We start from the raw sequence: 25617 nt of genomic DNA on the forward strand, positions 1-25617 counted from the left end.
ATTTTAGGGTGCACAGTTGGAAACTAAAATATGAAAAAATGAATTGCTGAAGTCTGAAGGGTTGGGTCTTCGCACTTTCCACCCAGTGTTGCCCCCAGCCGGTCCTCTCGCCGGCCAGCCCCGCCTACGCCCCTATGCTCCGGGTCTGCGCCTGGGTGTCCGGGTGGAGGCTCCGCCTGCCACGCACCCAATGGGGACCGAGGCGGCGGGCCCTCCCCCCGGCCCTCCCGGAGCCTATCCCGGCCCGCTGGCCCGCCCCTAGCTCGGGTGCAAGCCAATGGGCGCGAGTCACGCCCCGCCCGGCGCGGGTCTCTGGCGCAGCGCGCGGCGCCTGAGAGCTCTGTCGCCCACAGCTCTCCGCACTTGTGGTGCGGCTCCCGGGCCAGCTAGACGTCGCGCCATGGCGTCCCCAGCGGCCGGCGAGGTGGTGATCATTGGCAGGTAAACGGCCCCGACCCACCGACCCGCCGCGTTCTTGCTGCGGCGCTGGGGGAAACCCGGGCCCGCGGTGCTCCTCGGTGTGGGGCCCGTGCGTCGCCGCCTCGGCTCGGGCGCCCAGGTCGCTGTCAGCTTCCAGACGTGGAAACGGCATGGCGGAACGCCAGCCTCCAACCCTCGAGGGTTCTGTGCGCCCTTGCAACCGTCTATGAAAGTGGCCAGGCCTGTAGGAGCGCCCGGTAGCGGCATGGCTTTGCAGGTTCAAACACACTGTAGAGTGCGGTTTTGTTTCACTTCGTGCCGACTTACTAGCAAGGTTCAGAAAGCTGACAGCGCAGGCTGCGGTGGAAATGCGGTTTGTGGAATTAGTTGAGTGATGCCAGGCCTCCTGGCAAATACAAACAGACGTGCTAGGCGTTAGGCGAAATGAGGTCTGGCAAAGCTTCTGCAGAACTGTATTCTTAACTATTTCCACTTTATGGATGAGAAAACTGAGATTAAGCAGTTTGCCTCTGGTCATAGTCAGTAAGTGGCCGAGATGGCACTACCCTAGTAACGAGATCCGTTGTACATCCGTGGACAGGATTCTGCCTGCAGGGCGTAAAGATGTGCGTTGTTCTTGTCCCCAGGGGTGTCTCTGGGCGGCAACAGGTGCTTGGAGGACACACGGGCCATCCTAATTCATTCCTGATTCGTGGAGAAAGCGCTGTTTCCAGAGGGCAACGCTGGAGCCCAGAGTTTGCTAGGGTGTGTCAGTTTAACAGACTAAATTACATCCAGATTTTTCCGGTTTGTGCCCCCATCTGTTCTTTTACAACTTTGCTATTTTCTTTCTTTTTAAAAAGGCATTTATGCGTACCTTTGCACTGACAGGCTATCATAGCAATCTATAGGCATGTTAATACTTGCTATTTATAGTTAGAAGCACTTTTTGGGGGTGACTTTGTGTCTCTTTAGGCCATTGAGGTGTTGGCCTACCTGACCTGCCCCCAGCGACAATTCCAGTGTCAGGATTTTTCCTTTGAACCTATTGAAAGAAGGCATCAGGATGCTTTTGTCAGCTTCCTTTTGGTCAGAGAACAGTGCAGTTAACTGAGCCTTTGACCTTTACAGGCATGTGGATGTGTGTGGCTGCCTGGTGAAGGAATATAAAAATATATTTTGAAAATGTACTTTGTACTGGGTAGAGTGACTTGCATTTTAGTTGTCCAGGGTCAAGGGCTAGAGTTTTGTATATCTTACACCATGTGTTGGAGTGTTCTGCTTTTACCTAATAAATGTTGAGTGGCGTTTGGAAATGACTATGCCTGTTTGGCTCTGATTCTTTCATGAGGAGTACAGTCTTGCAAGAAGGAGCTGTTAGTGAGTCAGTTTATTTCTGATTCCCTTGAGGGAGGTTGATAAGGAATTAGATGAGGGCTGGCAAACTTTAATGACCACAGAAATTGGCACAGGATAGAAAGCCCTTCCTGTCTATCCCACACCCTCCACACCTCAGGAAACACCCATCTCTGCTTCTGGAGTACTGCTGCTTTCCTTCCCTTCATTCCTCTCCCTTTCCTCTCTGTTCTCCCTTCTCCTCTCTCCTCTTACTCACTTTTCCTCTCTCTTCCTCTCCCCTCCCCCTCCCCTTTCTTTCTGTCTCTCTGCTTTCTCTCTCTTCTGGTCCCATGGATGATTCCAGGGAACATCCATTTACAAAATGGGGCTGGAGAATGTAAATTAATTCCTTAAAACCTGGTTTTAAGTTTCATTCTTGGATTTCAACGGACCAATATACCTATTTCAATTTCAGGGACATATTGGGCCATTGTTTTTCCATCTTTTCCTAATAATTACCAGATTCCCTCTTTAAAAGTACTTGCTAGAAATACAGTCCCTATTTAATTCTTTTCCATTGATTTTTTTCATAAAAGACACTTTTTTTGTTTTAAATAAAGATTTTATTTATTTGAGAGAGAGAGAGAGAGAAAACATGAGCAGGGGGAGCGGCAGGCTCCCTGCTGAACAAGGAACCCTACACGGGGCTCATTCCCAGGACACTGAGATCATGACCTGAGCCAAAGGCAGCCTCTTAACCGACTGAGCCACCCAGGTGCCCCCGTAAAGGACACTCTTCGTCATGGCCACTTAGCTTTCCTGTGAGCATCAAGGGCAAGTCCCTTCAGAATGGTGGGCTTGACAGAATAGGAGTGTGTTTTTGAAGAATTAAGAAAGACAAAAGCCTCTTGGATCTGAGGGCTGTAGGAACATAAAGAAAGACAAAATATGGTAATGGCAACTTTAAAAAATGGGAGTAAAAGTGGGTTTCCTGAAGGCATTTGAGTGGTGTTGTATTTGAGTGGTGTTCTCAAGCTTTCCTGTTAGCCCTAGAAGTCTGCAGGGGAACTTACTTTTATATAATACTGTGTTTCTGAATAACTAAAATATGAATTCTGTATTCATATACATACTGCATTGTGTTTACCCAAATTTTAGGCCTTGAGCTTGTTTTAAAATAGGAACCAATCTTGGGAAGAAGGCCAACATTGTCATATTCCTGGGGCCTCAAGTACGCATGTTCTCCTGTGCCTCTCTCTTTTCACTGAGCACACTTCTTTAGGACTGAGCTCAGGGGCCCCTCTCCTTCGGGAAAAGTTCTGATTCCAGGACCTTCCCCTTAGGGTAGAAACTATTATTACTGGCTGTGTATCCATTTATGCTTGGTCCTAGTAGACAGATGTTTGAGGCTTTATAACAGAGATTGTTTTTTTTCTGATATGCAATGTGAAGGGCTTGTTAGAATGTTGGGTTTTTTTCCTTTTTTTTTTTTTAATTGAGGTAAAATTGGTATATAACATTATGTAAGTTTCTAGTGTACAACATTATAATTTGACATTTGTACACTGCAAAATGATCACCACAAATCTAGTTACCATTTGTCACTATACAACTGAGCCCCTTTCCCAGTTTTGCCCACTCGAATCCCCTTCCGCTCCGGTAACCATGAGTCTGTTCGCTGTATCTGTGAGTTCAGATTAGTTTAGTTTAGTTTGTTTTTTTAGATTCCGCATATAAGTGAAATCATACGGTGTTTGTCTTTGTCCAGCTTGTCTCACCTTCAAGGTCTGTCCATGTGGTCACAAATGGCAAGATCTTCCTTTTTATGGCTAAGTAGTATTCCATTGTGTGTGTGTGTGTGTGTGTGTGTGTGTGTGTGTCTGTGTGTACCATGTCTTCTTTATTGATTCATTTATAGGTGGACACTTAGGTTGTTTTCACATCTTGGCTATTGTAAGTAATACTTCAATAAACAAAGGGGTGTATATATCTTTTTAAATTAGTGTTTTTGTATTCTTTGGGTAAATAACCAAACATGAAATAGTTGAATTGTATGGTATTTCTATTTTTAATTTTTTGAGTCCTCTCCCTACAGTTTTTCCATACTGGCTGTATCAATTTATATTTCTACCAACAGTGCAACACAGGTTCCCTTTTCTCCACATCCTTGCCAACGCTTGATGTTTCTTGAGTTTTTGATTTCAGCCATTCTGACTGGTGCAAGGTGCTATATCATTGTGATTTTAATTTGCATTTCCCTGATAGTGATATTGAACATCTTCTCATGTGTCTGTTGGCCATTTGTATGTTTTCTTTGGAAAAATGTATATTTAGATCCTCTGCCCATTTTTAATTGAGTTTTTTGTGATCGAGTTGTAGGTCTTTGTATATTTGGATATTAACCACTTATTGCATATATCCTTTGCAAATATCTTCTGGCATTCAGTAGGTGTTTTGTCATTTTCTTGGTGGTTTCCTTTGCTGTGCAGAATCTTTTTAGTTTGATGTAGTCCCACTTGTTTCTTTTTCGCTTTTATTTCCCTTGCCTTTGGTGTCAGCTCCAAAAAAAGACATCGCTAGGACAGATGTCAGGAGCTTACCACCTATGTTTTCTTCTAGGAATTTTTTAGTTTCAGTTCTTAAGTTCAAGTCTTTAATTTATTTTGAGATAATTTTTGTGTGTGTATGAGATAGCAGTCCATTTTCATTCTCTTGCATGTGGCTATCCATTTTTCCCAACACTATTGAAGAGACTGTCCTTTCCCAATTGTATATTCTTGCCCTCCTTTGTCAAATTAATTGATGAGATATGTGTGGGTTTATTTCTGTACTCTATTCTGTTCTCTTGACCTGTGTGTCTGTTTTTATGCCAATACTGTAGTGTTTTGATTACTATAGCTTTGTAGTATAGGTTGAAACAGGGGAATATGATACCTCTAGCTTTGTTCTTCTTTCTCAAGATCCCTTTAGCTTTTTTTAGATTTGTTATAGTTATGTGAAAAATGCCATTGGGAATTTGATAGGATTGCATTGGATCTGTAGATTGTTTTGGGTAGTATGGACATTTTTTTTTTTTTAAAGATTTTATTTATTTATGTGACAGAGAGACAGCCAGCGAGAGAGGGAACACAGCAGGGGAGAGGGAGAGGAAGAAGCAGGCTCCCAGCCCAGGAGCCTGATGTGGGACTCGATCCCGGAACGCCAGGATCACGCCCTGAGCCAAAGGCAGACGCTTAACGACTGCGCTACCCAGGCGCCCCTGTAGTATGGACATTTTAACAATGTTAATTCTTTCAATCCGTGAGCATGGAATATCTTTCCATTCATTTGTGTATTCTTTAATTTCTTTCATTAGCATCTTAAAGTTTTGTTAAAGTGCATTAAAGTATACAGGTTGTTCACCACCTTGGTTAAGTTTATTCCTAGGTATTTTATTCTTTTTGATGCAGTTGTAAGTGGGATTTAAAAAGAAACTTCTCTTCTGGTAGTTATTAGTGTGTAGATGCAATAAATTTCTGTGTATTGATTTTGTATCCTGCAATTTTACTGAATTCATTTATTCTAGCACTTTTTTGGTTGAATCTTTAGGGTTTCCTATGTACTGTGTCTTGTCATCTGCAAATAATGAGTTTTACTTCTTCCTTTCCAGTTCGGAGAACTTTTATTTCTTTTTCTTGTCTAATTTCTCTGGCTAGGACTTCCAATACTATGCTGAATAAAGGTAGTGAGAGTGAACGACGATCTTGATCTTACTCAAGGTCTTGTTCAATTATCCTGCCTGTTCCTGATCTTAGAGGAAAGCTTTCAGCTTTTCACAGTTGAGTATGCTGTTAGTTGTGCATTTGTCATAATTGGTCTTTATCGTATTGAGGTATGTTTCCTCTATACTACTTTTTGAGAGTTTTTTTTTTTAAGATTTTATTTATTTATTTGACAGAGAGATAGAGCCAGAGAGGACAAGCAGAGGGAGTGGCAGAGGGAGAGGGAGAAGCAGGCTCCCCACTGAGCAGGGAGCCCAATGCAGAGCTCGATCCCAGAACCCTGGGATCATGACCTGAGCCAAAGGCAGATGCTTAACCATCTGAGCCACCCAGGTGCCCTGAGAGTTTTTATCATTAATGGATGTTGCATTTGGTCAAATGCTTTTTCTGTATCTGTTGAGATGATCGTATGATTTTTGTCCTTCATTTTGTTAATGTGGTGTAACACACTGATTGATTTGTGAATATTGAACCATTCTTGCATCCTTGGAATAATCCCACTTGATCATGATGTATGATCCTTTTAATGTATTGTTGAATTTGGTTTGCTAATATTTTGTTGAGGATTTTTGCATCTATGTTCATCAGGGATATTGGCCTATAATTTTCTTTCTCTCTCTCTCTCTCTCTCCCCCTTTTCTTCTTTTTTTTTGTAGTGTCCTTGTCTGGCTTTGGTATCAGGGTAATGTTGACCTTGTAAAATGAGTTTGGGAGCATTCCCTCCTCTTGAATTTTTTGGAAGAGCTTGGGAAGGATTGGTTTTAAATCTTGTTTGAATATTTGGTAGAATTCACCAGTTTGGTCCTAGACTTTGGTTTGTTGGGAGGTTTTTAATGACTGATTCAATCTCCTTGCTAGTAATCGGTCTTTTCAGATTTTCTTTTTCTTCATGATTTAGTCTTGGAGGATTGTTTCTAGGAATTTATCCATCTCTTCTAGGATGTCCAGTTTGTTGGCATATAATTGTTTCAGTAGTCTCTTACGATCCTTTATATTTCTGTGGTATCTGTTGTAACTGTTCCTCTTTCCTGATTTTACTTATTTGAGGTTTTCCCCGCCCCTCCCCCCTTGCCCTGTTTTTGGTGAGTTTGGTTAAGGATTGTCTATTTTGTTTATCTTTTCAAAGAACAAGCTCTTAGTTTCATTGATCTTTTCTACTGTCTTTTTAGTCTCTGTTTTATTTACTTCTGCTTTGGTTTTTATTTCCTTCCTTCTACTAATTTTGTAGAGTAGTCTGTTCTTTTTCTAGTTCCTTTAAACGTAGAGTTAGATTGTTTGAGATTTTTCTTGTTTCTTGAGGTAGGTCTGTATCACTATAAACTTCCCTCTTAAAACTGCTTTTGCTGCGGTCTGTAGATTGGGACTGTTGTATTTCTGTTTCAGTTTGTCTTCATGTATTTTTTCTTATTTCTCCTTTGATTTATTCTTTTTTTTTTAATTTAAGATTTTATTTATTTATTTGACAGTCAGCAAGAGAGGGAACACAAGCAGGGGGAGTGGGAGAGGGAGAAGCTGGCTTCCTGCTGAGCAGGGAGCCTGATGAGGGCTTCATCCCAGGACTCTGGGATCCTGACCTGAGCTGAAGGCAGACGCTTAACCAACTGAGCCACCCAGGCGCCCCTCCTTTGACTTATTCTTGACCCATTGGTTGTTCGGTAGCATGTTGTACTATCTTCACATATTTGTGATTTTTCCAGTTGTCTTTCTATATTGATTTCTAGTTTCATACCATTATTGTTGGTAAAGGTGCTTGATATGATTTTAATGTTCTTAAATTGATTGAGACTTGTTTTGTGGACTAACATATGATCTATTCTGAATGTTCCATGTGCACTAGAGAAGAATGTGTATTCTGCTGATTTTGGATGGGATATTCTTTTTTTTTTTTTTTAAAGATTTTATTTATTTATTTGACAGAGATAGAGACAGCCAGCGAGAGAGGGAACACAAGCAGGGGCAGTGGGAGAGGAAGAAGCAGGCTCATGGCGGAGGAGCCTGATGTGGGGCTCGATCCCGTAACACCGGGATCACGCCCTGAGCCGAAGGCAGGCGCTTAACCGCTGTGCCACCCAGGCGCCCCTGGATGGGATATTCTGTACATATCTATGAGTTCATCTGGTATAAAGTGTTTTGTTTTGTTTTTAAGTAGGGGCTTGAATTCAGTGTGAGGTTTGAACTCATGACCTGAGATCAAGACCTGAGCTGAGATCAAGAGTCAGATGCTTAACTGACTGAGCCAGCCAGATGCCCCTGGTAGAAAGTGTTTTTTAAGACTGATGTTTCCATATCGATTTTCTTATTTTCTTATTTTTAAATTTATTTTTAATTAATTGATTAAAAAACAGCAACATGTTTAGATTTAATTTCTTTTCGTAATATAGCTTTTTTTTTGTTAGTGTAGTTGACACACAATGTTACATTAGTTTCAGGTGATTTAACAAGTTTGTACATTATGTTATGTTCACCACAAGTGGAGTTACCATCTGTGCCATTATATCATTATTACAATATTATTGACTGTATTCATTATGCTGTGCTTTTTCTTCCTGTGACTTATTCATTCCATAATTGGAAGCTTCTGTCTCCCTCTCCCCTTCACCCATTTTGTCCCCCTGCCCCCAGCAACCATCAGTTTGTTCTCCGTATGTATAGCTTTGATTCTGCTTTTTATTTACTCATTTTTTAAGATTCCATTTATGAGTGGAATCATATGATATTTGTCTTTTGCAGTCTGACTTATTTCACTTAGCATAATATCCTGTAGGTCCAAACATGTTGTCTCAAATGGCACGATCTCATATATTTTATGGCTGTGTAATACTCCATTGTGTGTGTGTGTGTGTGTGTGTGTGTGTACTGCATTTTCCTTATTCATTTGTCTGTTGATGGATGCTTAGGTTGCTTCCATGTCTTGGCTATTGTAAATAATGCTGCAGTAAACATAGGTGTGCGTATATCTTCACAAGTTAATGTTTTCCCTGGCAAATACCCAAAAGTGGAATTATTGATTTTCTGTTTGGATAATTTATCCATTGATGTAAGTGGATGTTAAAGCATCCTGCTATTATTGTATTGTTGCTGTCAATTTCTCCTTATCCTCTTATTGGGTCGACCCCTTTATCATTATGTAATGCCCTACTTTGTCTTTTATTACAGTATTTGTTTTAAAGTCTCTTTTGTCTGATATAAGTATAGCTACCCAGCTTTGGTTTATATTTGCATGGAATATCTTTTCTTTCCATCCCTTCACTTTCAGTCTGTGTGTCCTTACATCTGAAGTGCGTCGGTTGTAGACAGCATGTAGATGGGTCTTACTTTTTTTTTATCTGTTTAGCTACTCTTTTGATTGGAGAATTTAGTTCATTTACATTTAAAGTAATTATTGATAAGTAATAATAATAGCCTGCCTTTCAGGCTGAAGCTCCAGACCAAGAAAATAGGCCTTTCCACATGTGTTTCCATCTTCTGTTGCGCAGTGCCCTGGGAGTGGTAGCCTGCCAGGGAGTGTCTCTCTGACTGTTTCAGACCCATGGGGTCCAGAAACACAATCCCCTCTGGCCACCAGAGCCAGGGGCATCTCCTGGGTGGGCTGTGTGTGCCTGCTGGCAATGGCAGGGCAGGCCAAAGCTGTGGAGGTGGGGGCAGGGCATTCCCACCTGAGATAGGAGGCTGGTGGTGGGGTGGGGGGTGTACAAAAATGGTCCTTGCCAAACCTGGCACCAGCAAGGCAGAAGGAGAACACAAAAATGGCACCATTAGTGCGTCTGTCTTCAGAGAAAGTCCCAACAAATTTCTGCCTCTCCTCAGCTGATTTAAAACTAATAATAGGTGAGTCTCCTTTGCATATGGTAGGTGCCTTTCCAACTGTTGCTTTTGTGCTGGGTCCTGAGGTCTGTGGGTCTGTGCATTAGCCCTTTAAGAGTGGATTTTTTTGTTCCACATAGCGCTATCGTTCTCCTGGAAGTAAGCCCCTTGGTTTTTGAGGCCAAACACTTTGGGCGGGCGGGAGCTTGTCTCTCTAGTATAGTGATGTAGGGTTGGGGTGTCTGATGTGGGGGCACAAATCCCTTGGTCCTTGGGAACAAGATCTGTATTATGATGAGTCTGTGGGTCACCATGCCTTGGGTGGGGTTTCTTGCGAGACTGTGTCTCTCCCTCTCCTATCCCACTTGATGTGGCCCTTTTATCTTTTGTCGGGAGGAGGTGTTCAGGTGGCTTTTGGGTCCTTTTCAGAGGACATTGTTCCATGTGTAGCTGTAGGTGTGTTGTGTTCCTGGGAAGAGGTGAGTTCAGGATCCTTGTAAGTTGCCATCTTGAACTCTGTCTGGTAGAATGTTATTTTATTTCAAGTAATGCATCCCTTAAGCTAGTCTTAATTTTTTAATTCCAGAATTTTACTTTGGGGTGACTTATGTACATTTTTTATAAGAAACTTTCTGAGGCTTGAATTTTTTTTTTTGGAATGCTACCTTAGGTATTACTCTGCTGATTTTTGCATTTAAACACACAGGCATATGGCTATATACACAGACACACAGAGAGCAAACCCTACCATGCTCCCGTTGCTTCTTAGCAGCTCAAACACTAAATGTGCCCTTCCTAGGAAATATTTAATAGCTCTTACTGGCAAATATTTCATAGCCAACTTAGATTAATAGTGTAGGAACAGTTTTACTTCATCTTTTGCCCAGTAAATAAGTAACTGTAGAATGGAAAGACAATTTAAAAAGTATCTAGTATGGATTTTTTTCAAAACTAAGTGCCATTAATGATAAAATTAGAATTGAAGCATTATTTTAAAAAAGGTTTTATTTATTTATTTGAGAGAGAGAGACAGAAAGAGCATGGGGGGGGCAGATTCACCCCTGAGTGGGGAGCCAGTTGTGGGACTCCATTCTGGAACTCTGAGATCATGACCTGAGCAGAAGTTAGATTCTTAACTGACTGAGCTACCCAACTGCCCCAGAATCGAACCAATTTTATTACTTAACTTTTCTCCCCTGCTGCTTTGCTGCTATGTAACAGAATAAATGTTCACCTGCAGTAGCTTAAAAAAAAAAAAAAGATTTTATTTATTTATTTGAGACAGAACACGAGAGAGAGCAAGTGAGCACCAGTGGGGGCAGGGAGAGGGGCTGAGAGGGACAAGTGGACTCCCACTCAGCAGGGAGCCCCACACGGGACTCCACATGAGCTCGACAGGGGTCTTGATCCCAGGACCCTGGTATCATGACCTGAGCTGAAGGCAGACACTTAACCAACTGAGCCACCCAGGTGCCCTTTCACCTGCAGTAGCTTTTTGAGGTACTAATTCAGATTTATGAATTGAGAAACTTTAAAGCATATCAGAATAGTTAGAATTTTAGGTACCCGTTATATGGTCCCCAGGTATCTAGGGGTTCAGAAAAAGTTAATAAGATGTCATGGGCTTTAAGGGCAGGAAGCTAATTGTATTTGGGCCCAAGGTAAAGTAGTACTGGGAACAACAAAGCTGCCAGAACTTTCATTCTGGGGCTGTGCAGTTTGATCTTTGTACCTGTTTATATTAGTCTGCGCCATAAATTCCCCCCTGCCTCCACTTGCTCACTTTTCCTCTCTCCTTTGCTTCTTTGTCTTGCACATTGCTGCCAACTCCAGCATTATAATCTTTCAACTCCAGTGCCTATTACTGACTTATAGTTCCACATTTTAGGTCCAATTCTCAGGAGAGGAAATCTGATTGGCCTGTGCAAGCCAGGCTACAGGTATAGTAGGGTGCTGATAAGCCAGTTGATTGGGTGGTTTGGGTCAGATGTCCATGTCATGTCCGGTCATGAATGACTATGTGTGAGGGGGAAGGGATACCAGCGGCTTCCCAGAAGTTGGCTTATTTCTCTTGGTCCCTCCTCTAGAGGACTATGGACAATACAGATTGTGAAACTATTATAATAAGAAGAAATCCACTTTGTCTTTAATGCCTGTTGTATGGAATATAACTAATTTTTCCCAGATTTTTTAAAAAATTCTCAAATACACAGAAAAGTAGAAATTATGGAAAAAAGAATGTCCTCATATCTACTTTTCTATTTAATAATTGTTAAAATTTGCTCTATTTGCTCTGTGTATAATTTAATTAATGCTAAATGTTACAGGGTTAGTTTTTACATTCTTGCTAATATAAATTCTACTGTAAATGAGTGTCTGTGTGTTATTAACCTAACCTAGGGTCAATTCTGGAAGTAAAATTCCCAGGTCAAATATTAGAAATACTTAATTTTGATACAGGCTGTGAGACTGCCTTCAGATATTTTACACCACTTTTATTCCCCTCAGTGGTTTGTGAGTGCCCGTTTGCCCGTAACCTCACCAACACTAGGCATTGTCAGTTTGTTTAATCTCTGCCGTTTGGATATATATTTTATTTGCTTTCATTAGAGTAAGGCAGTAGAATATATTTTCAAGTTAGTTTGTTCACATACTTTATAGAGGTCCCCCCCCCTCTTGTGTTTGGTGTATTCATCTTTTATTTCTGGTTTTATAGGAATTTTTGTATGTTTATATGTTATAAATATTATTTCTTTTTGGACATTTGTCTTACGTTGATTTTTTGGTCATAAAAAAAGTTATTAAGATCAGTTAATTTATTTGGCAACCAGCTATTCAAACATGAGGACCATTGTGGCTTGGATTTTGTAGAAATGTCTTTGACAGAAAGGTTGAAAACTGCTGTCGAGTGAATGTCACCCCACCCCCCCAACTGCATTTGTAGATGAACTACAGTTCTCGCGAATGTGTGACTGACTCCTATATGATCGCAGCATACTGGCATAGTTGGGGGTGGAACTAGGTGAAAACAACCAAGATAAATGATTGAATCATGATAACAGTTGTTGCTGCCTGTTAGAAACATAATGTGATGGGGCGCCTGGGTGGCTCAGTCGTTAAGTGTCTGCCTTTGGCTCAGGTCATAATCCCAGGGTCCTGGGATCAAGCCCCACATCAGCCTCCCTGCTCAGCGGGAAGCCTGTTTCTTTCTCTCCCACTCCCCCTGCTGGTGTTCCCTCTCTCGCTGTGTCTCTGTCCAATAAATAAATAAAATCTTAAAAAAGAAAAAAGCATAATGTGAGCCACTAGTGCAAATCACATATGTAATTAAATTTTGTACTAATTTTAAAAAAGGTGAAATTAGGGGCACCTGGTGGCTCAGTTGGTTAAGTCTCTGCCTTCTGCTCACGTCATGATCTCAGGAGCCTCGAATGGAGCCCTGCATCATTGGGTTCACCGCTCCACAGGGAGTCTGCTACGCCGTCTCCCTCTGACGGTCCTCCATCATGCTTTCTCTCTCTTCTCTCAAATAAATAAATAAAATCTTTAAAAAAAAGTGAAATTAATTTCAGTATGTTAAGTGTTATGATTTCAACAAGTAATTTATGTAAAATATTACTAATGAAACAGTTTACATTCTTTTTGGGGGGCATAGTCTTTAAAACCCAGTGTGTTTTTTACACTTGCAGTACATTTCACTTCACATTAGTCACTTTTCAAGTGCTGAATAGTGCCATGTGGCTATCAAGTGGCTGCTACACTGGACAATGCAGGTTTAAGCAATGATGTAACCTTTGTGAATCAAGAAAGCCTATCTTCAGAAAGCTTTCTTCTCCCCCTTTGTTATGCCTCCCCTTGCAGTGCAGGCTCATTTGAGAGGCACTTACCCATGTTTTGAAAAGGCAAGTCAAGTTGTGGGAGGAGGTTTACTTAATGAGATGCATCTATTGTGTTCTCCTTTGTGGAAAGTCTTTTCTGTAAAAGCAGCGACAGTACTTTGGGCTTTTATAAAAAGGCTAGCTGAAGCCTCTCACCCTTCTACCTTGTATGGCCTGTGAGCCTTACCTGTGCCTGGCACTTAAGGTCCTTTTCTTTTGCGCCTATCCTCTCTGTTTCATTGTGTGGTGGGCACAAGATGTGGGGGGACTTACTGATGGGGGTCTGCTGCTAAGGCTGCTTTGGAGGCCCTGTGGAGCTCTCACCCCTGAGGGAGTCAGCTTGACAGGCTCTGGAGCCTGACCAGCATGTGGGCGAAAGCTTTTACATGGATAGAGGAGATATGAGTCATTTTGGAGAGGTGTGGTAGTTTCTGAAACCACAAAGTGGAAAGGAAAAGAAATCTCTTTTTGAAAAATATTTTTATGAATTATGTCATACATACAGCAAAGTACAGAAATCCTACGTACACAGTTTGATGATTAACATAGAGGGGACACACCACTGTAAACCCCGCTGTGAAAGTATCCATTCTAGAGTTAGGCTGTCTTATGGGGTTAAATAAATCACCATATATGTCAAACATTATGATACTGGCAGTGGGAGAAAAATATTTAGAGTCAATGACTGGTCATTTGGGATGACCTGAATGAATGTTAATTGGCCTTTTAACTTCCTGGCTTGCGTGCGGCTCTGGAGTGTGTGTGGGGGGTGAGTGGGTGTCTGAGGACGAGAAAGAAGTCTTCAGGCAGGGGCTGTCTCTTTCAAACTCTGGCTTGTGGTCTATAGGGTTTTTTCCCCCTCATATAGTCTAGAACAGCTCTGTCAATAGATCTTTATGCAAAGAGGAAAATGTTCTATTTATGCCTTTGCTGTTCAAGTTGGTGGCCACTGTCACAGGTGGCTATTGAATACTTGAGACGTGTCTAGTACTATTGATGATTTTTAAAATTTATTAATTTTAATTAGTTTATATAGCATGTGGCTAGAGTCTGCGATATTGGACAGTGCAGGTCTAGAGCATTGAGAGTTTAATAACTTATGTATACATAATGTGTAAATTTTATATTAATTGTAAAAGATTTTAATATTGCAGAAGAATATGGAATAAAACATTCTGTATAATCCTGCTTCCTCTTCCAAAATTGAGTAGAGGTGTTTTAGTTGTTTTCATTCCGTTTTTCCAACAAATGACTTCACATGAGAAACCTTGTAACAAGATAGTAGCCCCTCTCAATAACCCCTTGTATGTATTAGAGGCTTAGTTCAAGTGAGCATTGTGTGAGGGCTTTGAAGCTTGGATAGCACTTCTGTGGCATTAACAGGATTTTCAGGTCAATAGGAGGCATGCTAAGCTCTTCTCTTCAGTTGCTTGGGCCCACGCCTGACAGAAGTGGAAGCATTTAACTGTATGGAGTGCTTTCTGTATTCAGAGCCTGAACGATAGATTAGCTGAATTAGGAGAGGTAGGGGGAGGAGAGACGGAGCGGGGATAATACTTCTTGGAGTCCATCTTTTGACTGCTATTCTAGCCACCACCACCCCCTTCTCAAATCAGCATGTAGTTACTCAATGAAATAACATCACACCTGAGACAAGCCTGGACTGCTGAATGTCCAGTCTACTTGCAAGCTAATAATTTAGCTTATTACCATTTCCTGAATGCTGGTGGAGAATTGGAGAATCATGGGTCAGAGACAGAGAACTTTCTTTTTTTTTTTAAATAATATATTTTTTTATTATATTATGTTAGTCACCATACAATACATCCCTAGTTTTTGATGTAAAGTTCCTTGATTCAATACTTGTGTATAACACCCAGTACGCCATGCAATATGTGCCCTCCTTAATACCCATCACCAGCCTATCCCAGTCCCCCACTCCCCTCCCCTTTGAAGCCCTCAGTTTGTTTTTCAGAGTCCATAGTCTCTCATGCTTCATTCCCCCTTCTGTTTACCCCCCCTTCTTCTTCCCTTTCTTCTCCTACCCATCTTCCTGCTTCTTATGTTCCATAAATGAGTGAAACCATATGATAATTGTTGTTCTCTGCTTGACTTATTTCGCTTAGCATTATCTCCTCCAGTCCCGTCCATGTTGCAGCAAATGTTGAGAATTCGTTCTTTTTGATGGCTGAGTAATATTCCATTGTATATATGGACCACATCTTCTTAATCCAGTCATCTGTTGAAGGGCATCTCGGCTCCTTCCATGATTTAGCTATTGTGGACAATGCTGCTATGAACATTGGGGTGCATATGGCCCTTCTCTCCACTTCGTCTGTATCTTTGGGATAAATACCCAGTAGTGCAATTGCTAGATCATAGGGTAGCTCAATTTTTAACTTTTTAAGGGACCTCCACACTGTTTTCCAAAGCGGCTGTACCAACTTGCATTCCCACCAACTGTGTGGGAGGGATCCCCTTTCTCCACATCCTCTCCAAAAATTGTTGTTTCCTGCCTTGTCAATTTTTGCCATTCTAACTGGCGTAAGGTGGTATCTCAGTGTGGTTTTGATTTGAATTTCCCTGATGGCCAATGATTTTGAACATTTTTTCATGTGTCTGTTAGCCATTTGTATGTCTTTATTGGAAGAGTGTCTGTTCATATCTTCTGCCCATTTTTTGATTTGTTTATCTGTTTCTTGTGCATTGAGTTTGAGAAGTTCTTTGTAGATCTTGGATACCAGTCTTTTATCTGTAGCATCATTTGCAAATATCTTCTTCCATTCCGTGGGCTGCCTCTTAGTTTTTTTGACTGTTTCCTTGGCTGTGCAGAAGGTTTTTATCTTGATGAAGTCCCACAAGTTCATTTTTTCTTTTGTTTCTCTTGCCTTTGGGGTTGTGTCATGAAAAAAGTTGCTGTGGCCGATGTCAAAGAGGTTGCAGCCTATGTTCTCCTCTAGGATTTTGATGGATTCCTGTCTCACATTGAGGTCTTTTATCCATTTGGAGTTTATCTTTGTGTATGGTGTGAGAGAGTGGTGAAGTTTCATTCTTTTGCATATAGCTGTCCAATGTTCCCAGCACCTTTTATTAAAGAGACTGTCTTTTTTCCACTGGATGTTTTCTCCTGTTTTGTCAAAGATTAGTTGCCCAGAGAGCCGAGGGTCCATTTCTGGGTTCTCTATTCTGTTACATTGATCTATGTGTCTGTTTTTGTGCCAGTACCATGCTGTCTTTGTGATCACAGCTTTGTAGTATAGCTTGAAATCCGGCAACAGAGACAGAGAACTTTCTTAATTGCAGCAGAGCAGAGCATTGTCCACAATAGCTAAATCGTGGAAGGAGCGGAGATGCCCTTCAACAGATGACTGGATTAAGAAGATGTGGTCCATATATACAATGGAATACAATTTGTTCCCTTTGCCCTGAGTCCCACGGGGGAGATGTGGAGGTTCCAGGTGGCTACCTGCAGGTTCAGTGAGTATGTTCCAGGACAGGAACATTGAACTTGGGGAAACCACTGTTTTTATAGTAAGAGGTAAGCACGCTTGCTCTTTATCCTCGAGGGATGTATTCAGCAGTAGAAATAGGTGCAGGAAACTGAAAGAATATGCTAAGTGAAATAAGTCAAGTAGAGAAGGACAGTTATCATATGGTTTCACTCATTTGTGGAACATAAGAAATAGCAGGAAGATCGGTAGGAGAAGGAAGGGAAGAATGAAGGGGGGGTAAGCAGAAGGGGAATGAACCATGAGAGTCTGTGGACTCTTGGAAACAAACTGAGGGCTTCAGAGGGGAGAGGGGTGGGGGATAGGGATAGGCTGGTGATGTGTAGTAAGGAGGGCATGTATAGCATGGAGCACTGGGTGTTATACGCAAACAAGGAAGCATGGAACACTACATCAAAAACTAAAAATGTACTGTATGGTGACTAACATATCAAAATGAAAAAGAAAAAGAAAAAGAAATAGGTGCAGGAACCTCAGACCAAAGTGCTGTGTTGTCTGCAGGGAATCATGGTCCGCAGGGTGTAAATACGGTTATTTCTCCCAGCCTGATAAATATCCCCACTAAACCTCATTTCTCCTTCTGGTAACTGCCATATTTTTCTTCAGACCTCAGTACAATTGTCTATATTCTTTCCTACTTCCTTTCTTCCCATTCATATTCTTTATAATATGGAAAAGTTTCAAATCATATTAAAGTTGTGAGAATAGTACAATCAAAACTTAAGTACCCCTTCTACCCCCAGTTTCAACAGTTACTAACACAGGGCTAATCTACTTTCATTTATGTTCCCTTCTGTGGATTAATTTGAAACAAATCCCAGATATGTCAGCACGTATACCTAAAAGACAAGGACTACAGTTGACCCTTGAACTAGAGGTTAGGGGTGCTGAACCCCCCATGGAGTTGAAAATCCATGTATAACTTTGACTGCTCCCAAACTTAGTTACTAATAGCCTACTGTTGATTGGAAGCCTTATTGATAACATCAACAGTCAGCACATATTTTGTATGTTATATGTATTAAACACCGTGTTCTTGAAGTGAGCTAGAGAAAAGATGTTATTAAGAAAATCACAAGGAAGAGAAAATATATTTAAAGTACATACTGTAAAAAATCTGCATATAAGTGGGCATGTGCAGTTCAAACCCATGTTTTTCAAGGGTTAACTGTATTTTTTTTTTTTTAAGATTTTATTTATTTATGTGACAGAGAGACAACCAGCGAGAGGGAACACAGCAGGGGAGTGGGAGAGGAAGAAGCAGGCTCCCAGCGGAGGAGCCCGATGTGGGACTCGTTCCCGGAATGCCAGGATCACGCCCTGAGCCGAAGGCAGACGCTTAACGACTGCGCTACCGAGGCGCCCCCAGGGTTAACTGTATTTTAAAAATAATGTAACTACAATACCGTCATCACGCATAAAACATTAACAAATTCCTTAATATTAAATAATATCTTTAAAGATCCCATCAATATTCAAAATTTCCCTGATTAACTAAAAACGTTTTTATTCTTGGTTCGATTGATTCAGGGTCCAAGTAAGGCCCACATGTTATATTTAGTTGATATGTTTCTTAGCTTTTTTAATCTATAGGCTTCCCCATCTGTCTCTCTGTCCCTCTCCCTCACCCTGCTCTCTTTTTAAAATTTTCTTGCAGTTTATTTGTTGAAGAACACGGGTCATTTGTTCTGTAAAATTTCCTAAATTCTGGATTTTGCTGAATGTATCTGTGTAGGCGTCATTTAATGTGTTCCTTCCCCTGTCCCTTCACTTCCTAAACTGGTCGTTAGATCTAGAGGCTAATTTTTCTTACCCCAAGGCACGCTTTCCTCCCTACCAGTCTGTCAGAACTGCTCTTGTCCCTGTCTCCACCCCCATTTCATCTTGCTAACCCCAGTGGTCAGTTCTCGGTTTTGACCCCGTTTGTCACTCTCTTCTCGTTGAGATTCCCTTTTACTTCCCTGACCCTCTGCATCTGGTTTTGCTTCCATCCCCCATCCCATAGCCTTCACTGAAGTTGGAGGAGTGTTCCAAGGCTCAATCCTTTGACTTTATTATTATTTACTTCCTTAGTGATCTCATCTGGTTTCATGCTTTTGTATACCATGTCTGTGCAGTAATCCCAAATTCATAGCCTCAGCCCAGGTCTTGCCCCTGAACTTTGAAACTTCTGTCTGGTTGTTTCCTAGATGTATCGATTGGACATCTTTTCAAACTTAAAGCATCCTATATTGAATGCCCAATCTTTTCTCCCTGAATCTACTTCAGTTATAGTCTTCCCCATCAGAGTTAATGGCCTCCCTGTCCTATCTGCTGCTGTTCAAAAGAAACTTGGTGTCATTCTTAGTTCTTCTTTTTCTCATACCCGCATGTGGCACACAGCAACTCTTGTAGTCTATGCCTTGAAAATACTGCGTGTTCAGAACTCAGCTGGCCATTTCCTGTCTCCACCTCTGCTTCTGTCCTGCTCCAGCCTACCATCATATCTTGCAGTAGGCTGCTGACTTCTGGCTGGTCTGTTTGCTTCCATCTTTGCCTGTCTTCAGTATATTCTTTAAAAAATTTTTAATTTTTAATTTTTTTAGCTTATTTTTTTTAGAGAGAGCACACTTGTGCCACGTGAGGGTGGAGGGGGACAGGGAGCAGAGGGAGAGGGAGAGAATTTTAAGCAGACTGCACTGAGCAGGGACCCTGATGCCAGCTCGGTCTCACAACCCTGAGATCATGACCTGAGCTGAAATCAAGAGTTGAACACTTAACCAACTGAGCCACCCAGGTGCCCCAGTATATTATTATTATTATAGCAACCAGAACCTTTTCTTTTCTTTTTCTTTTCCTTTTTTTTAATAATAATTTTTTATTATGTTATGTTAGTCACCATACAGTATCTCCTCAGTTTTTAAGGTAATGTTCCATGATTCATTATTTGCGTCTAATACCCGGTGCACCATGCAATATGTGCCCTCCTTAATACCCATCACCGGCCTATCCCAATCTTCCACCCCCCTCCCCTCTGAAGCCCTCAGTTTGTTTCCCAGAGTCCACCATCTCTCATGCAACCAGAACCTTTTAAAACCGAAGTCAGAGCACGTCTTTCCTCTAAAACCTTCTATTATCTGCTCTTTGCCTCTAAAACCTTCTATTATCCACTCATCACACTCGGAGTCAAAGCCAAAATCTCTCTTCAGGCTCTGAGGCATCCCTCCTGCCCTCTCTGACCTCCCGCCCCATCCTACCCCTTCCCTCTCTGCTCCAGACACACCAGCCTTGTTGATTTGGACCATGCAACACACTCCCTCCCCAGATTTTTGCACTTGCTGTGACTCTGCTGGGAATGCCCTTCTCCCAGATGCCTTCTGGGAGGTGGTTTGTCCCTTCACCCTCTTCAGCCCTTTGCTAAAATGTCACCTTCCTAGTGAGACAGTCCCTGGGGTGCTTTTAGAATTTCTCTGCCTCCCAGTCCCCATTCTTCTCCTCACTGTCCCTGTTCCCTGATGCTTCTCTCCCCCAGCACTTGTTAACCTTCCATGTGCTATCTTATTTACCTGTTTAGTTTCTTCTCTGCCTGCCCACTGTAAGCCCGATGGGGCAAGAATTTTTGTTTTCTCACTGCTGCATCCCCAGTGCCTAGAACTGTGCCAAACACCCAGTAGGCACTCTAAATATTTCTTCTGTGAACAGCTGTGGCCTTCATATCAATCCCATAGGAAGAGACTGTTGACCCTTGTATAGTATTTATCACTAGATAATGAGTTTTTTTTGTGTGGTGTCTTGTTCGTTCGTTCTTTCTTTCTCCTTCCTTCCTTCTTTCCTTCCTTCCTTCCTTTTTTCTTTTCTTCCTTTTTCTTTCTTCCTTCCTTCCTTTCTTTTCCTTTCTTTACTTTTTCTGTTTTCTTTTCTTTTCTTTCCTTTTCTTTCCTTTCCTCTTTTCTTTTCTTTTCTTTTCTTTTCTTTTCTTTTCTTTTCTTTTCTTTTCTTTTCTTTTCCTTTTTCCACAGCTAACATTTATCAAGCCCCTAGGAACACAAAGCTGAGCAACATCATTCCTGGTGCATAGAGCTTACCCTGTTGAACAAGCAAACAAAAATAAATTCACACTGCTGTCTTTTAACATCACTGTGTAAAATTCACCATTTTTAAAATTCACATACTTAGATATCCATGATTAACAGTCTTACAATTGCAAAAAACAAACAACAGACGTGTGTAACCTCCTCAGACCTAGAAATTAATGTAGAAGCATTTGTCATTTGCTTCCTCTCCAGATTCATCCACAGCTGTGCATGCATCTGCATACAAAATGGGTGCCAGGGGTAGAATTTTTCTAGGGTTGGTCTCAGAGGAAAGACTGTCGAGATGATAGACCTTGGGTGGGCCAAGGTTACCTTTTGGGATGCAATCCCCAAAAGAACAAAGGGACGGATGGTAACGCTTGGAGAGGGGCCATGGGAGCTGAGATCCAAATGTTATAAATACATTTTCTTCTAGGCCAGTGAGAAAGTGCTCATTGCCCTCTGGTAGGGTAAGGAAGCTTTGCCCAAACCTAGAATCAGCCTTTTGCAGAATAAGTTAGTGTTTAAACAATTAAAAAAATTGTGGTGAGATGCACATAATATTTACCATCTTAAACATTTTTAAGTGTGTGGTTTAGTAGTGTTAAATACATTTACATTGTGTAGCCAATCTCCAGAACTTTTTTCTCTTGCAAAACTGAAACTCTGTCCCCACTAAATAACAAGTCCCTGACCCTCCCTTTCCCCAGCCCTTGGTAACCACCATTCTGTTCTCTGTCTCTATGGATTTGACTACTCTAAGTACCTCATACAAGTGGAATCATACAGTATTTGTCTTTTGGTGACTGAGTTAATTTTATTTTGCGTTATGTCTTCAAGGTTGATCCATGTTGTAGCATGTGTTCAGAATTTCCTTCCTTTTAAGTCTGGATAATTTAGTGGTCATTTTTAAAATCATAAGATGCTGAACACAGATGGCTGTTCTTTGCATCCAGAGTTGGATTACTCAGCAGGCTGGGTAAGTTCTCACTGGCCCCACCACTAGTCCTGCCCTGAGGATCATTATCAAATGTATCTGTAGTCAGTGGGTTCCCTGAGGGGAGACTGTGGTATACCCTTTTGAATGGGTGAACTTGGAATGTAATGAAACAACACTGGAGTTTGAAATTGGAGTTTACGTGGATTTTGTTGCTTATTAGCTTTATGAGCTACCTTCCTGGACGTTACCTTCTCTGGGGAAATCCCCTGAATATCTGGGCCATGGGTGTGTTGTGAGAGGACAAGTTTTCCTCTCACCTCTAGCTGAACACTCACGTAGCAGCAAGCACCTTTGGGGAAAGAATTCTAATCATGCTTTGTGGTAACCGCCTACATTCTACCAAATGTGATACTCATTTCCTCTTTGCCCTTCCACTCAACCAAATTTAAGAGTTTACTAAGTATTATTGCTTTACATTTTGTGACAGGAGTTGGTTTTCAAAGCATTTTCACGTACATTCATTTTTTAATAACAGATTTGCTGAGATGTAATATGTCTAGCACACAGTTCACCCTTTTAGTATATTCACAGGGTTGTACAACTGTTACTACAGTCAATTTTAGAATATTCTCGTCGTCCCAAAAGAAACCCTGCATCCATCAGCTGTCACTCCTGTTCCTCCCTCTGCAGCCCTGGGCAACCACAAATCCACTTTCTGTCTCTGTAGATTTGCCAGTTCCTAGAAGTGGAATCATGCCATATGTAGACCTTACTGACTGACTTCTTTCGCTGAGCATTTTTTTAAGGTTCCATGTAGCATGTATCAGTACTTTATTCCGTTTTATGGCTGAATAACTTTTTATGGGTATACCACATCTTATTTACCTATTCATTAACTATTGGACTTTTGGGTCATTTCCATTTAGCTGTTAATGAATAATGGTCATATAAACATACATGTATAAAGTGGTGTTTTTTGGGATGTAGGTTTCATATCTGTTGGGTACATACCTAGGAGTAGAATTGCTGTTATAAACATTCATTTTTTTAAAAATAGGCTTTATTTGTTTAGATTTACAGAAAAATTGTGAGGATAGTACAGAAAATTCCCATATACTCCCTTTATTAAGTTTCCCCTATTATTAATATATTAGTGTGGTATATTTATTACAATTAATGAGCTAATATTAATATATTATTAATGTGATTATGTGATTACAGCTTCATGAGGGTAGAGTGTCTACATAAATTATTGTGAATATATGGATTTAGTAATCCATACTTTATTCAGATTCCTCAGTTTTTACCTAATGTTCAGGATCCCATCCAGGATACCAAATTACATTTACTTGTCATTTCTCTTTTGGCTTCTTTCAACTGAGGGTTTCTTAGATTGTCTTTGTTTTCAGTCACCTTGACAGTGAAGAGGAGAGGTCAGGTGGGTTGGAAACTGTTCTGTGTCGGGATTCGTATGATGTTTTTCTCATTATTAGTTGGGTGATGGGTTTTTGGGAGGAAGACTACAGAGGTGAAGTGTGCTTCTCATCATGCCGTATGAGGGGTCATCCTATAACATTATTTATTGCTGTTGATGTTGACCTTGATCACTTGCCTGAGGTAGTGTTTGCCAGTTTTCTCCACTGTAAAGTCACTCTACACTTTCCCTCTCCATTACTGTACTCTTTGGCAGGAAGTCATTCCGTACAGCCCATGCTTCAAGAGTGGGGAGTTATGTTACAGCTTCATGAGGGTAGAGTGTCTACATAAATTATTGTGCAATTCTTCTGCAAGGGAGATTTGGCTTCTCCCCCATTTATGTATTCAAACATTTATTGATATCAGTGTGGACTCATGGATATTTAGTTTATACTTTGGGTTATAATCCAGTGTTACTTTACTTTTTTGCTCAACTTATTCCAGCTTTGGCTCCTAGAGTTCTTTCATTTGGCTCTTGTGTTCCTTTGACATGTTCCGTCAAGATAGGCTTTTACAGTTTTTTTTTTTAATTTTTATTTTTTATTAGCACTGTGTACTTTCTGGCACTCCCAATTACTCTAGGCTCAAGTTTTGTATTTCCTGGCTCAGTCCTAGAATCAGCCATTTCTCCAAGGAGCCTTGGTTCCTTTTATTGGAGAATGATATTAGAAACCAAGATTTGGGCTCTAGATGTGCTCCTTAACATTCATTCTTAACCTTTTGAACAATTTCATGTGAGTTCTTCCTGTCCTTTTTATCTTCTTCTTCTCTGGTAGCTCACTGACACAGTGTGTGCGGAGATTCCACTAGTTAGAGTCCAACGGTCGGGCTGTTTGGGTTCATCGCATAGCTCGAGCATGTAAGCCTACATAGTTTTAACCCTTCCATGCCTCAACTTCCCCATATGTAAAATGGGAAGTAATAATAGCACCTACCTTGTGGGGTTGTTGTAAAGATTAACAGAGGAAAGACATGTAAGGTGTTGACTCTTGCCTGGCACCTAAGATATGCTCAAAAGCTGGTGGTGGTAGCAGCAGTTATTTATTTGAGGAGGACGGGGAAGTCTATTCTTCACATTAAGTGACTTGCCTGAAACAGTGGTCAAATGGGGGTTCACAGAGGGCTTTTCACCTCCACCACACCCTACCGCCTCCCTACTGTAAGTTTTTGTTTCAGTGAGTGAACTGATGTTAACTACCTGACATCCAGCAGTGGTCCAGGCAGAATGTTCCTGCCGACACTAGAGTTGAGGATTCAGGGGCTCCTATATGGAAAGAGATAACATTTTAAATAAATACAGCTATACAAATGTATAATTTTAAGATATTTTAGAATAGGATGCTATATAATTTTTAAAATTTCATTCTGGGTTAGGAATGAAAAACTTTTCCGTTAAGTTAACTGGAAGCCTTTCTTAATTTTCTTTCCCTTTAGCGGACTCATTGGGCAAAGCTGGGCTATGTTGTTTGCCAGTGGAGGCTTCAAGGTGAAACTCTACGATATTGAGCAACAGCAGGTAACAAATGCCTTGGAAAAGATCAGGTAAGTTAGCTGGCACCTTCTAGGAGGAATTGAAACATCTCTGCTGCTCTCAGTGGGTCTTGTTTATCATATTCTCAAGGCTATAAATATCTGTGATTTTATTCTTCCATTTGATGGCTATTACAGTGCCTTTGAGCTGGTAAAGGCCAGGTCTACGGTGGGTGGGGCATAAAAAATTAAGACTGAAGAAGGGGCTCATCGTGAGGAGAGGACCATTAGGATTGTAAAAATGTGTGATGGGAGTGGAGAAGCTGAACATACACTGAGGCTTCCAACCTAAGTGAGTAAGCTTCTCTCTCCCTGTATCACACAGGGCTGGAGGTCGGGGTTTCCCTGTGTTCCCTCTGGGCAGATGAGCTGGCTCTCAGCATGTGGTAACCAGAGCTGCATGGGCATTACATTTTAGGAACAGAGGTCCTGAGGTTTGTTTTGACCTATTGATCTAATGATGGCAGGACTCAAATGAACTGTGATAACTGTAATAGTTAAAGGTGTCAGAGTTGATGAGCATGAAGAGGGCTAAGTTTTGCGAGTAAGCACAGGGGGTAAGAAGAAAAATAGAAACCATAAGAAAGAAGTGAAGAATGAGGGAGGTCAAAGATAGAAGCATCAAACTAATGTAATGTGCTGGAAGGTAAAAGGGCCCTAATTCATGACACATTCACCTAAGAAGTTTAACAAATAAATAAAAATCTTAAAAATAAATAATAAATAAATAAATAAAATCTTTAAAAATAAAAATAAAAAACCCCCCAAAACCAAAAAAAAAAAAAAAAAAAGAACCACTCTAAAACTAAACACATACACTCCTAACACTATGTTCTGTACTCTTATAGAAGGAAGAGGAATTAGCATAAAAACCCACTATATTGCAGGCATGTGTTATCCATTAGGGAT

General features: G+C 41.1%; 1 protein-coding gene across 2 annotated transcripts in view; it reads left to right on the forward strand.

Annotated features, from left to right (window-relative positions):
* The first annotated feature begins 300 nt into the window (after positions 1–300).
* The window catches only part of CRYL1 (crystallin lambda 1), a 151094-nt gene continuing 125777 nt past the window's right edge, over positions 301–25617 (forward strand). Inside the window, exons 1-2 of one of the 2 annotated variants that reach the window (XM_045797133.2) lie at positions 301–441; positions 24613–24720. In XM_045797133.2, the coding sequence (XP_045653089.1) occupies positions 401–441; positions 24613–24720 (149 nt within the window). In that variant the 5' untranslated portion in view covers positions 301–400. The remainder of the gene's footprint in view (positions 442–24612; positions 24721–25617) is intronic. The other variant, XM_087865243.1, reaches the window with a different exon arrangement.

This window comes from Ursus americanus, chromosome 10, assembly GCF_024610735.1.
Source record: "Ursus americanus isolate L20-20 chromosome 10, mUrsAme1.1.p, whole genome shotgun sequence".
NCBI lineage: Eukaryota > Metazoa > Chordata > Mammalia > Carnivora > Ursidae > Ursus > Ursus americanus.